Source organism: Oreochromis aureus, linkage group 7 (genome assembly GCF_013358895.1).
Source record: "Oreochromis aureus strain Israel breed Guangdong linkage group 7, ZZ_aureus, whole genome shotgun sequence".
Classification (NCBI taxonomy): domain Eukaryota; kingdom Metazoa; phylum Chordata; class Actinopteri; order Cichliformes; family Cichlidae; genus Oreochromis; species Oreochromis aureus.
Genome location: NC_052948.1, coordinates 40,611,804 through 40,630,870, shown reverse-complemented (window position 1 = coordinate 40,630,870; position 19,067 = coordinate 40,611,804). Strand labels below are relative to the sequence as shown.

At 39.0% G+C, this 19,067-nt stretch overlaps 1 protein-coding gene across 4 annotated transcripts in view; it reads right to left on the bottom strand.

The window, feature by feature from the left end:
- LOC116335168 (NMDA receptor synaptonuclear signaling and neuronal migration factor) overlaps positions 1-19,067 on the bottom strand; it is a 47,369-nt gene that overhangs the window by 15,141 nt on the left and 13,161 nt on the right. Inside the window, exons 2-6 of one of the 4 annotated variants that reach the window (XM_031758779.2) lie at positions 16,400-16,461; positions 15,176-16,111; positions 12,631-12,697; positions 11,601-11,606; positions 4,668-4,720 (exon numbers count right to left, since the gene is read on the bottom strand). In XM_031758779.2, the coding sequence (XP_031614639.1) occupies positions 4,668-4,720; positions 11,601-11,606; positions 12,631-12,697; positions 15,176-16,111; positions 16,400-16,461 (1,124 nt within the window). The remainder of the gene's footprint in view (positions 1-4,667; positions 4,721-11,600; positions 11,607-12,630; positions 12,698-15,175; positions 16,112-16,399; positions 16,462-19,067) is intronic. The other 3 variants (XM_031758782.2, XM_031758780.2, XM_039615622.1) reach the window with 3 other exon arrangements.

Genomic DNA, 19,067 nt, shown 5'->3' with positions numbered 1-19,067 from the left:
ACTTAAGACACACCATTTTGGAGGGCGTAGTCACAGAAAGAGAGAGCATCACAAAGTTGAAAAAGACCCACGATCATACGCAGACAGATGGACAGGGTCAGAGTCGACAGCAGAGACAGGCAGTTTGTACGTGTGAACGTGCGATTCATCTACGAGTGTCCACAGATTCTGATTTTCCTGTGTTAGTTGGCCTTGAACTGCCAAAATCAGGAAGTAAGCTGTAAGACTGCAGCGACAAAATGTCATCTTATTTCAAGGGAGAGAGAGAAAGCGCTACAGCACTGCGACACGTACTGTCCGTGAAATGTGACTTTAATTTTCAACTGACTAAAAACAATGAAACAACGATAACCTTACGTGGATCTCATTAGGTCGCCTTTCAGGTCTGAATATTGGAAATCTTGAGATGATTGCGGTAAAAATGATCACCTTATTTGGGGATTTTTATAAAGACTTTAATACTGTAACTATCATTTAGTACTGTTTTATTTATTTATTTTTCTACATTGAAAAATGTGGCAAAATCTCTGACTCACCACTGCATTCTTAATGATTTGGTGGGTTGGCCATCACTGACCACTCAAAGAAAACAGCACTGGTTTATTTTCTTTTGTAGCTCTATATTGGTGTGTCAAACATAAGGCAAAGGGCCCAGAATTGGCCCGGCAAAGACTCCAATTCGGACTTACAACTGTATTTTCTTTGGTTTTACAGCTTTTACAACATCGAATCAAAGTAATTGAGTAAAGGCAAAACTGTTTTTTTTTTTTTTTACCTTTCTTTCTTCTGTTTTATAATTACACCCCTCAAATTTACAAATTCATTTTTTACAACTTAGGCCCAAAGAGTCATGCTGATGGATTACTTTGATTTACTATTTCATTTACAGCACTTCTTTATTATGTAGAGAAACTGAGACACTGTTGAAAATTCTTTTTAATATGTTCAGATATGCCAGGGATTAAATGTGTAGTCACACTTGACAGAAAGGGAAGTTTAACTGCTATTAGATAGCAGCTACTCTCCTTTAGATGGTCGCTTTTTGATGGACCTAGAGTTCTGGCCGACTTGGGGAAAACAACATTTCCTTCCTATTCACCTTGTACAAGGAATAATTTATAGAAAGCCCTCCATTTAACATGCCACTATCTGTTGATGCATTCAAAAACATAATGAGGAAAGCAGTGAAGAAGACTTGTGGGCGTTTCTTTTAAGAAGCCATTTAATGTTCTGTGTTATAGGTATTTTGACATTATGGTTGTGGATTTACATTTTATGTTGTATTTGTGGAACTATTATTTAGATGTTTTGGGTTGTATAGCTGCTACCTTGGCCAGATCGCTCTTGTAAAAGAGATTGTGATCTCAGTGGGACTTCCTGATAAAATACAAGTAATACAAGGATACGTCTGATTTAGCCTCAGTCAATTCATACTCTTATGTCAAAGCGTTGAATAGCAGACCTTTAGTGTTCCATCAGAAATGCTAAGTGGCTTTCAACTTCTTGTGAGTCACCTGAGTGTGGAAATTCATTAATGACAGGGCACGAAGCCAACTCAAGCTGTAATCAATCTGACAGTCAAAATGTGATTGCACAAAGGGGCGCTCGGATGATTTCTGACTGCACACGTAGTGCACTGACCGAAATTTATTCTCACAATTTTCATTTCTGTTGTCCTGTCAGACTTAATTTGTGGTTAACATCTGTAATAGACACTCTTGCATATGGATGTCAGGTTGATATTTAATTTATGTTGTTGCCAGCTGATGATGCTGGGAAGCAGCGTGACTTAATTTAAAATATGGAGTCTTACAGAACCAGGTCAGCCTTTTGTTGTTTTGTTTTGTAAATGCTAGAAATAGAAACTGACAAAAGTTATCAAGCAAAAACACTCGCTGCTTGCAAGCATGTACTAATAATATTCGTCTTCGAGGTTTAAAACCTTTTTAAATTTCACAGGAATGTTTTTGTGCTCACCAATCTCACTTCGCCTGAATGCAAAGTTTTATGTCAACGTCCCAACAATGTCCCACGACTGCAAATTTTGCGACATACAAATTAAAGGCGACCTATTAGGTTTGTCCTTATTTTTCTTATAATTACAAGGTGGATGCTCATATTAAACGTTGTTTAAATGTATGTAAAAGTAATCTCTGTGACCCAAAGGTTCGAGACTTCGGCTACGCTGAAAGCTTGTTTGCAACGTTTTTTTCCCCCTATTATCAAGGTGGGGTAAGTTCAGCACAGATTTCCTTATATGGTCAAAAACTCGACTCTGGAAGCCCGATGAGAGAATGTATTTAAGTGTTTGTAATCTGGTTAGCAGGAAATGAAACCTTTCCTTTCTTAACTATTTGCGTCTGCTCTCTAGAGCTTTCAGCAACTCTTTGTTGGTGTCTGTTTGTTTGTCGTTGTGTGCATATGTGTGAGACTGCGTAAACTCACTCTCTCTGGGTTCATGAGGAGAGTCATTCTTGACAGGGGTGGGATCACTCCAGGAACGGCTGAAACTCTTCGATCTACGTTCAGCGAATGCTAGTGCAGGCGGGGAGAGAGAAACCTGCAAACTGGCTGTTTCTGCTATACACTCACCATCTTCAACACATGAAAGCGCAAAGGTGGATGGAGGAAGTGCACAAATGTAGTGTAAATACGATGGCATCTCTCCTCTGCACAAACTGCCTACATGTACAAACGAACAAACACGTACTGTACAGTAGACAAACAGTCATCCTCTCCTCGTTCCAGTTCCTATATCATTGATATGGATTTAGAGAGACTTGGTACTACCAGCTTCACTGAGCTACTCTGCGATAAAATCTGTTCTGCTTTGAACAGTAATCACTGTGCTCTTAGAATATTTTTAGACTACTTGAAAGTGTTTGATACAGTTAATCAACAGTGGTCCTTAGGGCATCATATTTTTTGGCTTGTGCGGATTTTTTAGGACGATGGATCCTGACTTTGCTCACGTTGCTTCTCACATCAACTTCTTCATTTTTTCTTTTATAAATGGGATCATTCAGAGGCTCAACTTTTTAATGTAATGATTTAAACGTGTCCTATTTTATATTCTTAGCACAACAAATACAGCTTTGTGTATTTTTTAAGTCAGAACCAAACTGCAGGTTAACTTAGTATGCTCAGGTTAGCTTGGCCCTAACAAAACGCTCATGTGTCCACGAAGAGAGAGAACTTAAGCCACCCTACATTTATTCATTTTTTGCTTCCACTGTCAATCTGCGTGCAGGAGGTGAGGGGTTGTTGGGGAAAATCGATGGAGCTATGAACACCGAAAAGTATGATGATCAGATTTTGAGCCAACATGGAGTACAATCTGGGAAGCGTCTCATTGGCAACAGCTTCATTTTTCAGCATGATAGCGATCTAAAACACAGTGCCAGTGCGGTAAAAGCATACCTGGATAGAAAAACACACAGAGTGGAATAGTATCAGCCCGGACGTCAACGTTATTGAAGCAGTGTGGGATCAACTTGATAGAGAATGGAACAAAAGCAAACCAACATCCAAAGAAAAGCTTTGAATGTCCTTTATGAAAGCTGGAGAACTATTCCTGAAGATTACTTAAAGAAACTACAAGAAAGCTGCTTTCCTAAGCAGTTCACTATGTGTTGAAGAATAAAGGTGGTCACACCAAATACTGACTTTCAAGCTTGTTGGAATAGAAACTCTGGTTTTTTTTTTTTTTTTTGCCTTATATATAAATGGAAATATATTTGGACATATTTCAATAAATCGTTGTGCCTTTTTCCTATTTTCTGAGCAAAATATAAAGAAATGAGGGATAGCTCAAGACTTTTGCACAGTACTGTAGGAATGTGAGAACACTTTCCATTACAGACATCAGCATCAAGATTTGGGGTTGTCATATGTTTCTACAGTGACAGAATCAGGAGATGGTGTCATGTTTGGGTTTTAGTAATGGCTTCAACAGAAACTTTGCAGATTCTTTGATTTTCATTTAAAAAGCTGGCTGTATTCATTTTGAACATTCACATGGATTTATGAGTGCTGACAGAAATAAAAAGATCACCATTTTCTTTTTAGCAGAGCACGCTGTATGTGTTTTCTTTGTACTTCCATGTTTTCTAAAATCATAAAAGACAATAAAACTCTGGATGAGTAAATCCAATCTATCAAGTTTCTTGAAAGGTTGCAGTCACAGGACTCTATGATCTCATTTGTCTCACAGACCCGTCTCAGTGATGCCCCGCTCACTATTTTTAAAAAGAAAAACACACACTTTTCAATCGCCGCAACTCATTACCTCATTTTTTGCCTTTTTAAAAGTATGTAATTTATTTTTCTTTGTGCTTTACGACAAAAACAACCAAAGAAACAAACATTTAAAGTGCTGCAACAAGAAAGCACGTACTGTGCACAGAGACACACACACACATAAATACACATGCACAGTCATATCGCTGACTTATCAAACACACACTGATCAATATATAATCTTCAAAGAGAGACAATATGCTGATTTAAAAAAAAAATCCCGGCAAAGCAGCAGCAGTGCTTGGTGCCACACACACACAGGCGAGAACACGCCAAAATAAACAGGAAAACAAAACACTTGTGATGGCGGGGTGAAGAACATCACAGTCAATTTGAGCAAACATATCAACCACACACATCTGACTCACTCTGTGCTTTAATCCTTCTGCTGCCCACCATCCGAAGATGCTTCCGGAAGTTCCTGTGGGTAGCAAAATCAAAGCGGAGGAGGGATAACAGAGGACAGAGGAAGGACCAAAATGTAAAGAAGAGAAAGGAGAAGGGGTGGGTGGGGAGAAAAAAAGTCAGGCAACACACAAAAACACACACATTAGTGTCACGCATCTATTTATAACAGAGGTTTTAAAAAAGAGCTAATTAGGTAAATATATATTCATTTACTTGTCAGCGTGAGTGGTCAAAACAGTGCTGTGGGAGTAATGTGGGCTACCACATGGTGACAATACCTCCTTTTATGCCTTTTTTTTTTAGAACAGATTGTTGAAACACACAAGATTATAATGCAACAGCAGCCAGAAGGGAAACCCTGCTCAGCTCTCATCTGAAGAAGACATTAAAGCTCCAGAAGTAGCTTTTTTTTGTCAAATTAGCATAGACCTAGTGAACAATTCATGGAATAATGCCATTATTAAGTCCATGACATATACTGACCATGTCTAAAGTCTTTAGGAAATACTCCTCCTCTACAACCAGTGTCTGATTGGTGCAAAAATGGTTTTTAGTCTGGTTTATGAAAATTAGTGGTGGAGTTTGTTAACAAGTTTAAAACAAAAAATCAAAAAACAAAAAAACAAAAACACAAATCAGACTAAAATTATAGCACATGAAAAGACAAGAAACTCAGATATTTCAGGTAACATTGAACTAAATGGGCAACACACTTGCATAGTGCACACAGCAGGGATATTGCTTACACTTCCTAGGAAGAAGGATGATACTTATGCATCTATTTCAAAAGGTTCACCATAAAAATGGTACATACTTTCATGAAACTATAGATAAAGGACAAACGTGTGCTTTATATATTATAAAAACTGTGGTGTGAGTCAGAGTTGTGTGGCTTATCGCCAAAATTTCAAATAATTTGCCAAATGAGTTGTCAATCAAATGTCATATTAAATAACCAGAGATACACACATTTGATATTTACACTGTCTCGTGCACTGGAACATAATGTGTGACTGGTGTTGGTTTCGACCCATCTAAAACCAGATCACACACATAAACGTTCATATTAGCCTATGAGTAAGTAAATATTGGAGATGTTGCATTACCATGCACCGTTTGGAAGTGTTTAGTCTTTTTAATAGCAGCAAAGTATTATGGTTTGTGTAGTCTTTGTGGGTGACTTGCTGCCTGATCCTGACATAATGTTCTATGCAAGAGTCCCAGATAAACATCCTTTTATCTTCTCAGCTCCTCCCATGTCCCCTCTACACTCAGTATCAGTTCACTAAGCTACCAGTCAACACTCATTATTAATGGTCTCAGCATGTGGTCGTGTGTGGGGAAATATATGCGTGATTGTCTGCTGGTAAAGCCTATAAATATAGAAGCAGCAGAAAGGGGAAAAAAGTCTTTAGAGTCTTCTTTCCCTTGATTTACTTCTTTAATAATGTCAGGAGAATAACTTATTCATGGTTTGATTTTGCATGTTTTTTACAGCTAACTTCATCATCTAGATCTAGTGTAACATAGTCTAAAATAGAAAGTAAATATGGTGCATATACTTATCACAGCAAAACAATTTTGCTTCCTTTAGTCCTAGATTATTAAAATGATACATGGTTCATTATTGCAGTAGTAAACTGTAAAAAATTGCTGATTAAATGAGCAGAAACATATAATCACACCACCTAGTTAAATAAGTGGAAAATGAATAGATGCCATCACACCTGCAGTGTCTTGTGCAGACAACAGGGATGAAAATCACAGATATAAAGTGAACACTTTTTTAGTAATGATTATGGAAAAGACTTCCTGGCTTTGTTTTTCCCTGTATAATACTAGACTCTTATGGCATTTTTAAAGTCTATATATTTTTGATATTTTTGCTAGAACACACAACAATGATGCAGTTTTAGTTCAGTTAACAGTGAAAGTGAATGTGGAGAGTTTAACGCAGAAAAAATCAGATTAGCTGTCTCTTATAAAAAGAACAGCAGATGGGTCAGACTGCTGTGCTCAGAGACGTGTGGCCATGTTATACACATATACAGAGCTAGTAGTAGAAAGAGAACAGAGCATTTAGAACAGTCTCAGATGTCTATCTATCTATCTATCTATCTATCTATCTATCTATCTATCTATCTATCTATCTATCTGTCTTCTTAACGAAACAAAAAATATAGAGAAAATACGGAACGCTATAAAGAAGTCCACGTAAACAAGCCACAAAGCAGCATTAGCTGTAATAATTCAGAGAATTCTAGAGTGAAAGCAAAAATTGGAGCAATTAGGCATTGAAATGGTTCCTTGACTTTTCCTTGCTTTTGTTTATAGTTTTATCTTCATTATTATTATTTCGTAATATAACAAACAAAGTGGAAAAATTTGCATTGAATCCACTGCTTTCACTGGTTTTTAACAGAAACCCTGCCTGAAAATTGCCTTGTTATGCGAATAATTCTTTTGTGCTGTGGTAGAGATCAGATTTACACTAATGTGAATACATTTTTAAATTCTGTTTATCTCAGTAGACTGTGATATGGATGATTATATAGAGTTCACCGCGGAGAATAAATGGCAAGATAATACAATAAAGTTCATTCTTAAGCCAGCACCACTGCAACATCTCCATACAGAAGCTTTCACTGAGCTGTTTCCGAGTTACAGAAAGGAAATGATGAAGATGTATAAAATATATAATGTTCCCTGTTCACAAAGCAGGCATTTTCTAATGCATTCACTTTGAGCTTGGTTTTGTTTTTGATCTGTTTCTGTTGTTCAAATACCCAGTTAGTGTGGATAAAAAGCCACAATGGAGAAAGAAAAAGAAACATGCATTTTAAAATTTTGACAGCCTTAGGGTAAAGAAAACCTCAATGTGCTAAAATCCATATTTTTAGAATAACAGTTTGAGACAGACACGGGATGGATTTTTGTGTGTTTTAGAGGTAAACTGCCCCAAAAAGTTTGTTCTGCAGTTTATTTTTATCCCTTGTGCTCAAATCACACATTTCGATGAAACAACACGCAGCTTTAATGACATTGGCACTGCAGATGGATAACACTCAGATGTCAAAGGAATCGAGATGTACTGCCTCGTGTCACAGACGCCATCTGCCCCTGTGTGACAGAGTATCAGGGCCCGGGTGAAACAGGTTCTGAACTCGCAACTGAAGTCATTTTTCCACAAATGTTGCAGAATCAAAAACATTTTTTAAGGCAAATAAACACAGATATTTATAAAAACAATATCATCATATTTAAAATGTAGCTCTAATAAAGCAGCCTGTGGTGTACTACAGATTTAAATGCTTAGGTGCTTGCAACTATACAAAATATTTCTCAAATCAATTCAGACAAATTGCATACAAGTTATCTACAAAAACCGATAAGTTGTCCATGTAGCATATCTTCAATTTTCCAGCCTTACACTGGAAAAAGTCTGATTCATTCTGGCCTTGAAATTGGGGCATTGTGAGGCGATCCTTTTCTGGTTCTTTTAAAAACCTGACGTCCTCACACCTCATGTGCCATGTTCCAACTATTTGGCTTACACAGATTAGATATGGCTGTAAATAAGCAATAACAGAACGATAGCCAGAAATGGGCACCAACAGCACTCTGGCAAAGCTGAGCCTGAGGAGGGAGGGGGGGGTGAGAATTCTTCGTACCTCTGGATGACTTCTGCTGACTCCTGCTCCCTCTCTCTCCTTTTTCTCTGCACAAATCCCCGGAAAGCCCTGCCAGGATGTGGCAAAGTATTAAAGGGATGAGAGAGGGAGAATGCTGGCATAGTGAGGGGTAGGACAGTGCAGGGAGGCTGATGCCACGGCTTTGAGCTGCAGGGTTTTTTGGGCTGTAAAGAGGATGCTGTTGTAGGTAGACAGCAGATAGCTTTGACTAAAAAGACCAGCAAGTTAAATAACCCCATGTGCCAGTTTGCATCTATAATAATCCATCATCCCATAGAAATGAGTATCTTGTCACCTTAAGTGACTTTTCAAGTGTTACACTTTTCAATTCTTAAAGAAATAGTTTGTTTTGGGGGGAATTTTATACTTTTTTTCTTTTTATACCATCCCAGAATCAGTCCCGCTTTGCTTCTAGTGCACCCTTCTTTGCATTTTAATGTTTTGTTGAGTTCGGAGTATACACTATACTTAAATCAGCTCTTGCAGGTATGTGAGCTCAAAAAGCAGCTACACTCAAATACATGCACGTTCTTCAGTACTTTGGGTATTTATTCACAGCATGAGGTACATCAGTTTTTAATGGAAACATTTTTTGACATTAAAACTATCTTCCCCTAGCAAGACCTCTTAGAAAAGATGGATTTTTCTTTTTGTGGAGGCCTGCCATTCGTTCATATGAACTACTGAGAAACTTGAGTGTGTTCTGACTAGCAGAAAGTCATACCACTGGGCTCACACTGGACTTCCACGTGTCAAAGTACAAACGTGGTGTGAAATGCACCACTTTCAATGTGCGATTATGTCTTCAACAGTCTTAATTGTCATTTGAAAGTGCGACCCAACAATTCTGTGAAACTGATTAACATTTGTCCAAATCAGAGTTTTAGCTAGAGTGTCTTTAACCAGTGATACCCCACTGTGGGCACTTCACATTCTGCTCAAGTAAATGGAAACGAATGAGTAAAATCCCCCTCAAATAACATGCCCTCTTAATGAAGAGGTGCAGCTTTACTTTCTATGTTTGGGAAAGAAATCCCATTTTAAAAAAACAAAAAAACAAACCCCCCAAACAATATTGTGTTAATCCACTTCCACCAGACTGGCACTTCATGGCACCTCAGCCATAAAACTTTAAAATGGTCAGAAGTATCTCCAAATGTAGCTAGTTTACCAAGTCAAGTATTGATAATACAAAACAACAGAGTTGATCTTGGATATGTTATTTACAGTTTTGTTATTTAAGTTTTCAAAGGTCTCTATGCTGTCCTTTTAAAAACTAAGTGCACCCCTATGATTCAATAGCTTGTAGAGCTGCAATGACTCAAAGGAGTTGTGGAGGAATTTTGGCCCATTCTTCTTCCCAAGGTTGCTTTAGTTCATTATGGTTACCAGCCATTTGTTTTTGCACAGCTCTTTAAAGTGCTAGCACAATATTGCTACTTAGTTTGCCTGGGATGATTATCTTGTTACATGAACTAAATTTGGCTAAGGTTTAGCTCTAGGACACGTGGCCTAACATCTGGAACACTGGTTTACTGATGAGTTCATGGTCAACTCAGTGAGTGCAAGATGCCCAGGTCCTGTTGCAAAAATCATCTTCCCTCCACCACCATGCTTGAGAGTTGCTATGAGGTGTTTTTGCTGGTATGTTGTGTTTGGTTTTCACCAACATGTGCCACGTGCCACTGTGCATTATGGCAAAACATCTCAAGAAGTCTTGTGCTTTGTTCCTGAGCCAAACCTAGGCCTGCTGCCATGGCAACTCTTCCAACAAGCCATACTAGTTCAATCTTTTTCTAATTGTACTTTCATGAACTTTGACATGTAACACCCTAACTGAAGCCTGTAGAGTTGTAGAGATGTAGCTCTTTAGGTTGATCTTTGCTAATTTGCTAAGGCGTCCACTTTTGGGAAGTAGCATTGTGTTATAACACCTGAATGCCCCAGACCAGCAAAGTGCCAAAGCTTCTGCTTTTATAGAGGTGATCAGATTTATGAAGATCAATTAATCAGGTGCAAGTCTAATTAACTGATTAATCTAAGTGTGATTAACAGTACTTTCCTGCTACTTACCTTCTTGATTTCTATGGAAGCGGTAAGGGTGTACATAGATTTTCACATGACTACACGGATATCTTTGAAAACTTTCTATCTCACATGATTATATTATATATTTAATCACACATACTGTTTAGTACAATCAGTTAATTTGGGGTTTTTATATTTTTATAACAAATACTGTATCAGGACCGAATACCTTTGTGCTTACAACTGAAGAGTGGACTGGTTAATAAAAACCTGACATGTTTTCAGTGTTAAGGAGCAGCTCGGGTTAGCTGGGCTTAGTTAGTCACAGTGTGTTGCAGCAGGAGGGGGTATGTAGTATGAAACGTTAAGGTTCTGGCTTGGTTAAGCAGTGTTAATATGTTAGCATTTATCTTATCGCTGAAGCCAGTTAGGAAGCTTTTGCACACAGCACATTTCTTACAGGCTATTTATCTATCAAAGTTTTATGGAACTTACTGAATACAGCCAAAAGTTGCATTTTACTAGAAGACACTTGGATTGCATTTTAGCACTATAAATACTTGTTCTTGTACTTATGAAATCTCTCAGACACATTTAGTTCCAAACATGGCTGAAGTCAGCCAGCACAGATTTAGTGATAATTAGGAAGGCTGTGAAGAAGGATTAGAGCACCAACATAACTAACACAAATATCTTAAATGGCCAAAGTCCCTCTATTGCTGTGACCTAGATGAGTGCGTGCGTGCCAAACTGGTAAAACTGCAGGGCGCATGTGAGCTGCCAGGGTTTAGGTCAGCCAACACACAGACATTTTCTGTACTTGAGCTTGGCAGGCTTACTCAGCAGCATTGGATAACACCGGACTTCCCTTCTGTCACATTTTTACCCATTTTGAGTTTTTATATGAATTAACATTATTTGTGCTGACTGCGCTTTATAGCTGTTCAGAGAGCTAAACACACAATATTAAATGTATTTCAGTTTTCATATTATTTGAGAGCACTGCGCTACATCCTCCTTGGTTCTCTCTTGTAATGATTTGTTTTCTTTAACTCAGCGCAACAAGCAGCCTGATGATGAAGGTTAAATGATAGCATCTAAGTTAAGGAGCAGCTGTTAAGGACGAGGGAATTAGATGAGGAAAAAAGAAATCAGGCAGGGAACAATACTCACGAGATCCTGTTTGATGGTCCCAAGATTAATTAGCATGCAAGAAGAGAAGCAAGAAAGAAGAAGAAACAGTTAAGGCACCGGAGAGCACTGAGTCTCAGAGAGGCAAAGAACAGAATCAGAATGAGACAGAGAAAGTTTATGTTTAATCTCCATGTGTAAAAACTAATAACGTAAAGCCATATTAGTGCCGTAGGTTTGCATTTAATTATAGAATCAAACAGCTTTTACGGTATATGTGGTTGAGTGTGACTTTGGGCTCCACAGATGGTGCAACAAGCATCTAATGCAAGATGAAAGGCGAAAACACAAAGTGTACGACTTAAAAAGAGGTAAAACGACAGTGAAGGAGAGAAACAGTTTGCTGGAAACCGTGGGAGATTCTGCATATTTTAATAAGAAGTTGTGACAGTAGAAATATTCTGCAACTGCAGGTGTTTTTGAGAGATAAATTCATGCACTTAAACAAACAGGTGCACGCATTTTAATTCAAACACGCTGACTAATATTCCGGGTCGAATGCACATGCAGCATTGATTTTACGTCCCTCAAAATGGGCGTTTTCAGGTTTTCGTGTAGACTAGCAATTTGGACGACAATAAATATGATGATGGATATGAGATGAGAGTGATCAGTCTAAGCATTTTTTAATTCTTTGAAGAAAAACTTGCAGCTGCGTTACCATGCAGCAGTTATTACATTTTAAGCAAAAGGAAATGTGAGAATTTACAAAATATTCACTATGATGGATGTCCTCCTTAAGCAAAACTTATAATAGTTTGCAAGTTGATTTTTAAACTTGCTCAAGGGGAAGTCAATGGCAGCCTGGAAGATAATAAATCAATTGAAAACCAATTGCATGCTTTAGAAAATCCTTGGCAGTAATGTTAAGTATGCCAGTAATGGTCTATTTCTAGGCAGTTGTATAAAACATCGCCATGGTACGTTTACTCTGACCTTTCAAACAGCAGATCTGGCATAATTGTGACTGTGTATGTTTGTGTACGTGTGTGCACAGGAACTGGACACTCACGCCTGCATGGTTGTTGTAGCCGTTTGAAAGGTGAACATATTTTCCTTGGGGAACCAGTTGGTGTCCTCTGCAATTAGAGAGAAAAATGAGGTTTCCAAGTTTAATAGACAGAGAAAAATCGATAGACCATATTGGCAAATGTCGTAGTAAATTTATTGGAAATATGAAATCACAAAACCAGCACCAGCACTTCACAGTCCACCACTCCACAAATGGAGAGAGGGAGACACAAAGGAAGAGACAGCAAAGGAAAGAGACGGTCAGACGAAGAGTCAAAAATACAGATCACCACGTTACAACATCAAACTCTCGATCCCCTCCAGACCTGAGAAGAAATAGATTTGAAGTAGTAAATATAATATTAGCTCACTTTAATGCATGCATCCGTTATTTTTTTTTTGTTTCCTTAGACCGATAAATGTTGATAGTAATAAGAGCAAAACTCAAGTGTTATTTCTTGTCATTTTATGAAGGGCTTATTTGTTACTTGTTTTATACACAGGTATTATAAATAACGTTTATATGGAATCTTAAGTTTTAAAAAAAGTAATCTAATCAAGAAGATTTTCATGAAAATTACCAAAGGTGTGTTTTACTAGTGATTTTTTTAACCTACATCTGCACTATTTTTCATCGCTATAACATCCTTCATTCACTCATCCATTTTCTTAACTATTCATCAAACCACACACTCTGACAAGCTGGAATCACCAATTAACTTAACAAGCAAGTCTTTGGACTTTGGATACAAACCCATGTAGGCACAGGGAGACCATCAAATCTCTACATGAAAGGGAAGACAAGAAGCTTCTTACTGTGAGGCCACAGTGCTAACCGCTGCACCACTGTGCTGTCCTTTAAACGTCATGAACTAAAAAGATGAATTTTTGTGGAGAAGTCTCTAGCCAATCTTTATATTTTGCTTCCAAGAATTTTTATTGTTGTATTGTTATTTTTAGAGTGGTCTTGGACAATAGTTCTCTCTTTTTATCAGTCCAGTGCTTATACTTGATCATTTCAGAGGAATGCTTTATTGTCGTTTCTTAAGCCACTTAATGTTGATCTATTAATCACTCCGACATTAAAAGGCACCTAAGTAATGAACCAGAGCTGCACATAACAGACAGCTTATTCAGATAACTTTAAATTCAATCTTTAGGCACTTTATTACAAGAAGCCTGCCAAAAAGACCATGTTGGTTTCCATTTCCTTAGCTGGATCTACAAATAGTATTTTGTACACCGAGACAAGTGTAATTTGTTGAAAATTTGCAGCGTGCCATTGAAAATTTAAGAAACTGGACAAGTGGAGAACAGAATAGGCAATAGGAGGCCTAAAAAAAGAAAAGCCCTATCTAAATCGGATGAACAGTATTTTAAAGTCATGGAAACAGGCAGGGGAAAAAAGTTAAAATCAGACAGAAGAGGAGTGTCTACAGCCATCTGCAAAACACGGTGGGGGCTCTGTCATGGTTTGGGGCTTCGTTTCAGCCAGTGTTGGAGATCTTATCAAAATTGATGGAATTCTGAAATCCAGTACATTTTTAGCCACAGTGCAATACCATCTGGAAAGCTAATTGGCATTGGCCTCATTGTTCCGCATGACAGTGATCCCAAGCACACTGCCAACACCCTGCAAACTGTATACCTGAATGTCTGGATAGAAAAGCACACAATGAAACACTATCAGTCATGGATTGCCCCCCGGAGCCCAGACCTCAACATTATTGACACACAGTGGGATCATCTTGACAGAGAACGGAACAAAAAGCCGACATCCAAAGAAGAGCCTTGAATGTTTTTCAAGAAGCCTGGAGAACTATTCCCGAAGACTACTTAAAGAATTGAAAGAAGGCTTTCCCAAGAGAGTTCAGGTTATGTTGAAGAATAAAGGCGGTCATATCAAGAATTGTACAAACATTTTTGCCTTATATACCATATTGCCATGTATGTTTGCACGTTTCTATAACTTGTTGCACCAATTTTCTATTTTCCCTAGCAAAATATTAAGGAATGAGGAGTGGCTCAAGAGTTTTGCACTGTACTGTAGTTTCTGTTTGCCATTTATTATTACTTTTTCTGCTTCTTTGTACTAATAAAGAGGCTTTAACTTTCAGTATAAAGTGCCTTGAAGCAACTGTTGTTGGGATTTGGTGCTATACAAATAAAACTGAATTGAATTGAAGCTATTCTTATTGGTTTATATACAAAACATCATCACTGTTAAAGTTTACTAAAAATGTAAAATATTAATAATTAGTATTATAATTATTTGCTTCACAGAGAAAATATACTCTTTTATTGATTCTGTTAGTTTGACTTAATTAGATACATTGTATGTCAAATTAAAAGCGTTCTTTAGCTGCTTGGACAGTAAACATGAGAAATAACTACATGAAATTGAAACAAAGATTAAAATCTATTTCATCTCTGGTCCCATACCCATTCCAGCCACAGGGCTTTATGGAGAACCTTACACTACCCTCCCCCCCATTTGTTTGTGCCTTTTGAGCCTCTACCTTCCTTTGTGTCCTGAACCCTCTCACCTCTCTCCAGCCCAGTCATCCGGTCCACACTCCACATCCGCTCTAGGCGTCGGTGCTGCTTGCCTGCCTCTCTCGATGCACTCTCCAGGTCCAGGGAACCCTGGCTTCGAGAGGGAGCAGTACTGCACGACTCACAAGCCAACCCGCTACACTCCGCCTCCCCTTTTCCACCTTCGCCCCAGCTACGAATGTTGTGGGCGCTGACCGAGGTCTGCAGTGGAGGCTGAGACAGGTGATGATGATGGTGGGTGTGGTGGTGTGATGCATGATGAGAGTGAGAGCCTGCAGCGGTTAGCTGCGGCTGCTGGTTGCTACTGCTGCTTCCACTTGCCGCGCTACTTCCTCCGCTGCTGGAAGGTGGATTCATGCCCGAGACATTGTGGTGGTGGTGGTTTCCATGATGGTGCATACTATGGTGATGGTTGCTGTGATGGTGGCTGCCACAGCTGCTGGCGCCACGGACACTGCTTGCACGGTGGTACTGGGTTGGAGACGATGAGGCGGAGGAAGGGGAATTGGAAGGCTGGATCGAGCCACCTCTAGATCCTACCCCACTACTCCCCGACTTCTCCTTTAGGACGTCCAGTTCGAGGCTCTCCTTGCTGCCCCGGCCGGCGCTCATCAGCATACCGTGCTGGGTGGTGATGGTGTATACACGTGAAGGCTGCAGTGTACACTCCACACACTTCTGCTGGTCTTCCTCCACTGAGAAGCTGCGTTCGAGGGACAATCGTGCTGGCGCCTTGTTAGAAAGTGTGATAGAAGATGGGGTTGGCTGGAGTAAGCCCAGTGGCTGTGTCACTAGGCTGGTCTCCTGTTTGTCCTCACAGCCCTTAGTTTCGGAGCAGGGATGGAGGTGGTTGTTGTTGTTGGGGCCAAATGTGTCACTTGGCGACTCCGGGTCAGGACCCACCAAGGTTTCACACAGAAGATGAGCTAGAATTTGAAAAACGAAGATGGTTATAAAGACAGATATAAGTGCTAAAGAATGAGAAATACACCAAGGTGCTAAAGAGCAAGAAAACACAAAGAATGGGAAAAAATGACAAGCTGGCACAGTGGATAATCATCTTTCTTTGGTTATCAGCTGTCATCGTGACACACCACTGAGTGCTTCCTGGCATTTCAGCAGAGGATGAGGTGAGAAAAGAACTAAAAGCATAAAGGAATACACACAGGGGAGATAGGGGGATAGACAAATGACAGGATGGCAGAGACGCTGACCTGATCCGTTTCGGTTTTCAGGGTGTGTGTGGGACAGGTACTCTCCAAATGCTCGCGCTGCTCTGTGGGGACACACACACACACACATACACGACACACATAAAGACATTAAATCATGGGTGGAAAGGAGGTATGAGTGGGAAAGAAGAGAAAGGGGAGAGAGAGGAGAGAAGGGCAAGGGAATTGTAAATTATAATCCTAATTGCCTTCTTTGTAGGCTTGTGCCACCCACAGATTAAGATGGAGCTGTTTTATCTCCTCGCTCCAGGCAACCCCAGCCTGAGGGAGACAGAGTTTGAGACAACAGGAGGAGATAGAGCGAAGGATTGTTTTAGGGCGACTTAATTTCTCAGTGGGTCCTCGGTTTGCATTGATAGGTGTAATTGCAGACGGCAGACTGTGGATGTGCTGGGATTTTTTTGTTTTGTGGCTGCACTTACTATATCTGTGAGTTGAGAAAAATACTTGACCTTGACAGCAACAGCCCAAATTGTTACTGTGCTGGTAGAAGCAAAAATAGATGCTAACAGGTTAATCTTTTACTCACAACTCTTTGCAGGCTACAACACTTTACAGATACCCATTTAGCCACATATAGCAAAAATTCAATACCAAGGAGGGCTTCTCCTTTTCAAATAATAGCCCCAGATCTCACAGTTGATTGACACTGACCTGCTAATGTTCCTCTAGTGATTCTGTGTAACGGAAAAGGGATGAGAGAGACAAAGATGTTCTTTCAGTGTCAGTATAGGTACTCTGGAGAAATGTACTGCAGTGATAACTACAAGGAACGACAGAGGAGAGGACAAAAGAAGTGAGTTAAAGACTGTACGCTTACAATGAATTACTGTGTAAGAAAATAATACCACTGTAGTAGTTTTTACTATACGAGCAAACCATCGGCTAACCTCTTGAAATATGCTGTTTATAATTTCAGCTTTCCAACAGCAAGCTCGATGAAACAGAAACCACCCACTGCTCTATTAAGGGATCTATAATTCAGCCCATTTTAGCACTTAATGTTTTTAATGGATTAATTTTACTTGAACACTGTCAGCTGACTGTATGCAGACTTTAAATGCTGAGTTTATCTCTAAGATGGAAGGATTATGAATATTTTATTCTATTTTTTAAATAATAATCTGATGTGTTCACAATATCAGTTATACTATCAAGTACTAATTGAACAACACAGCCTAAATGTTCCCAGTGGTTATGCTTTCCCAATACAGCTAACTGCTGACGTATCTGTGCTGAAGAATCCCTCGTATGCAGGAGAATCTGTGGGTGTACACCTCCGCCCCGGCACCACCGTCAATTATTAAAGCCTGTCCAGCACAGTAAGCATACACACACATACACAAACTGACTCACACAGTCTCCGTCACAGAAAGAGCAGGAGTGCAGTGAAAACACTTATTTGATGCAACCTTCTTCCCTCTCTCTCACACAGTTTCTTATTGAGACACGGCTCTGTATTCTTAGTGCACTTTGTGCTCTTTAACCCCTTTAACACAAGGCTCCTCTTGAGACAACGCACAAAAACAAACCTGACTGACAAACCTGACTTTTCCATTTAATGATAAAACCTGGCCTGTTTATAGCTGTTCCATATAGGCATATTCTACGGCCTGCCATATGTGCCATACTGAAATGTAAGCAATGTAAGTGAAATAACTAGCAGTCCAGTAAGAGAAGTTAATATCCCTGTACATATTTTCACCTCTAGATATCTGTAAAACTATAAAACATTTTTGTCCTTAAGTTTGACCCAAGCATAGAAGCATATAACTGTGATAATATGTGTTCTGATCCACGTCCCTTCAGCCTCCTTCCATTGCTGTGATGTGCAAATACTGGAATAAATAAAGAAATAGAAAGCGTGGTTAAACACATTGTGCAAATGAATGCACATCTTCCACATACAGTGGGTTTTGATAGTACTCTATTATATTGCTAATAGAACAGTGCAAAAGAAGAAGATTGTGTCATTAAAGGGAAATACAACATTTGTGTTCATTACCTCATTACTCATTGATCAGCACAAGATTGGGAGCCTCAATTAAAAAACTGGGAGCAGAAAACAACATATAATCCCATCTTTAACCAAAGTGTACACTTGACATAAGTGATCTTCCTAATGGTTTTTGTTTAGCCCAACCCCCTGTACTGTGATATTGTCTTTCAAACAGATCACTTATCTCTTTGGTCCTTGGGTGCTACCAACTAAATCCTCTTCTGTGCTGGTAACATATAAGACAAACAGACATGTTTTAATGCTGAGCATCTTTTTTTAATCAAATGTAAGTAGTACACTATTTGGAAATGCATAAGTTCCTGAGTGTTAATCTGATAAATGTTTAAATATATTATATCATCATTATTTCATATATTTATCTTATGATATAAGAATATTGGAGGCAGCCCCTATTAATGTGACATTCAGCCACTGAAGGTGAGCATGGACCAAAAGTAAATTTAAATTTGAAGTAAATTCAATTCAATTTAATTCAACATCAAAGCACTTTATACTGTTTAGGTATAACAATCAGAGCAAGCACTTGGTGATAGTGGGAAGCAAAAAGTCCCCTTTAACAGGAACAAAACTCGGGCTTCCACACACTGTGGAAGAGAGTCAGAGATTAATAATAACTAACAATTTAAAAAA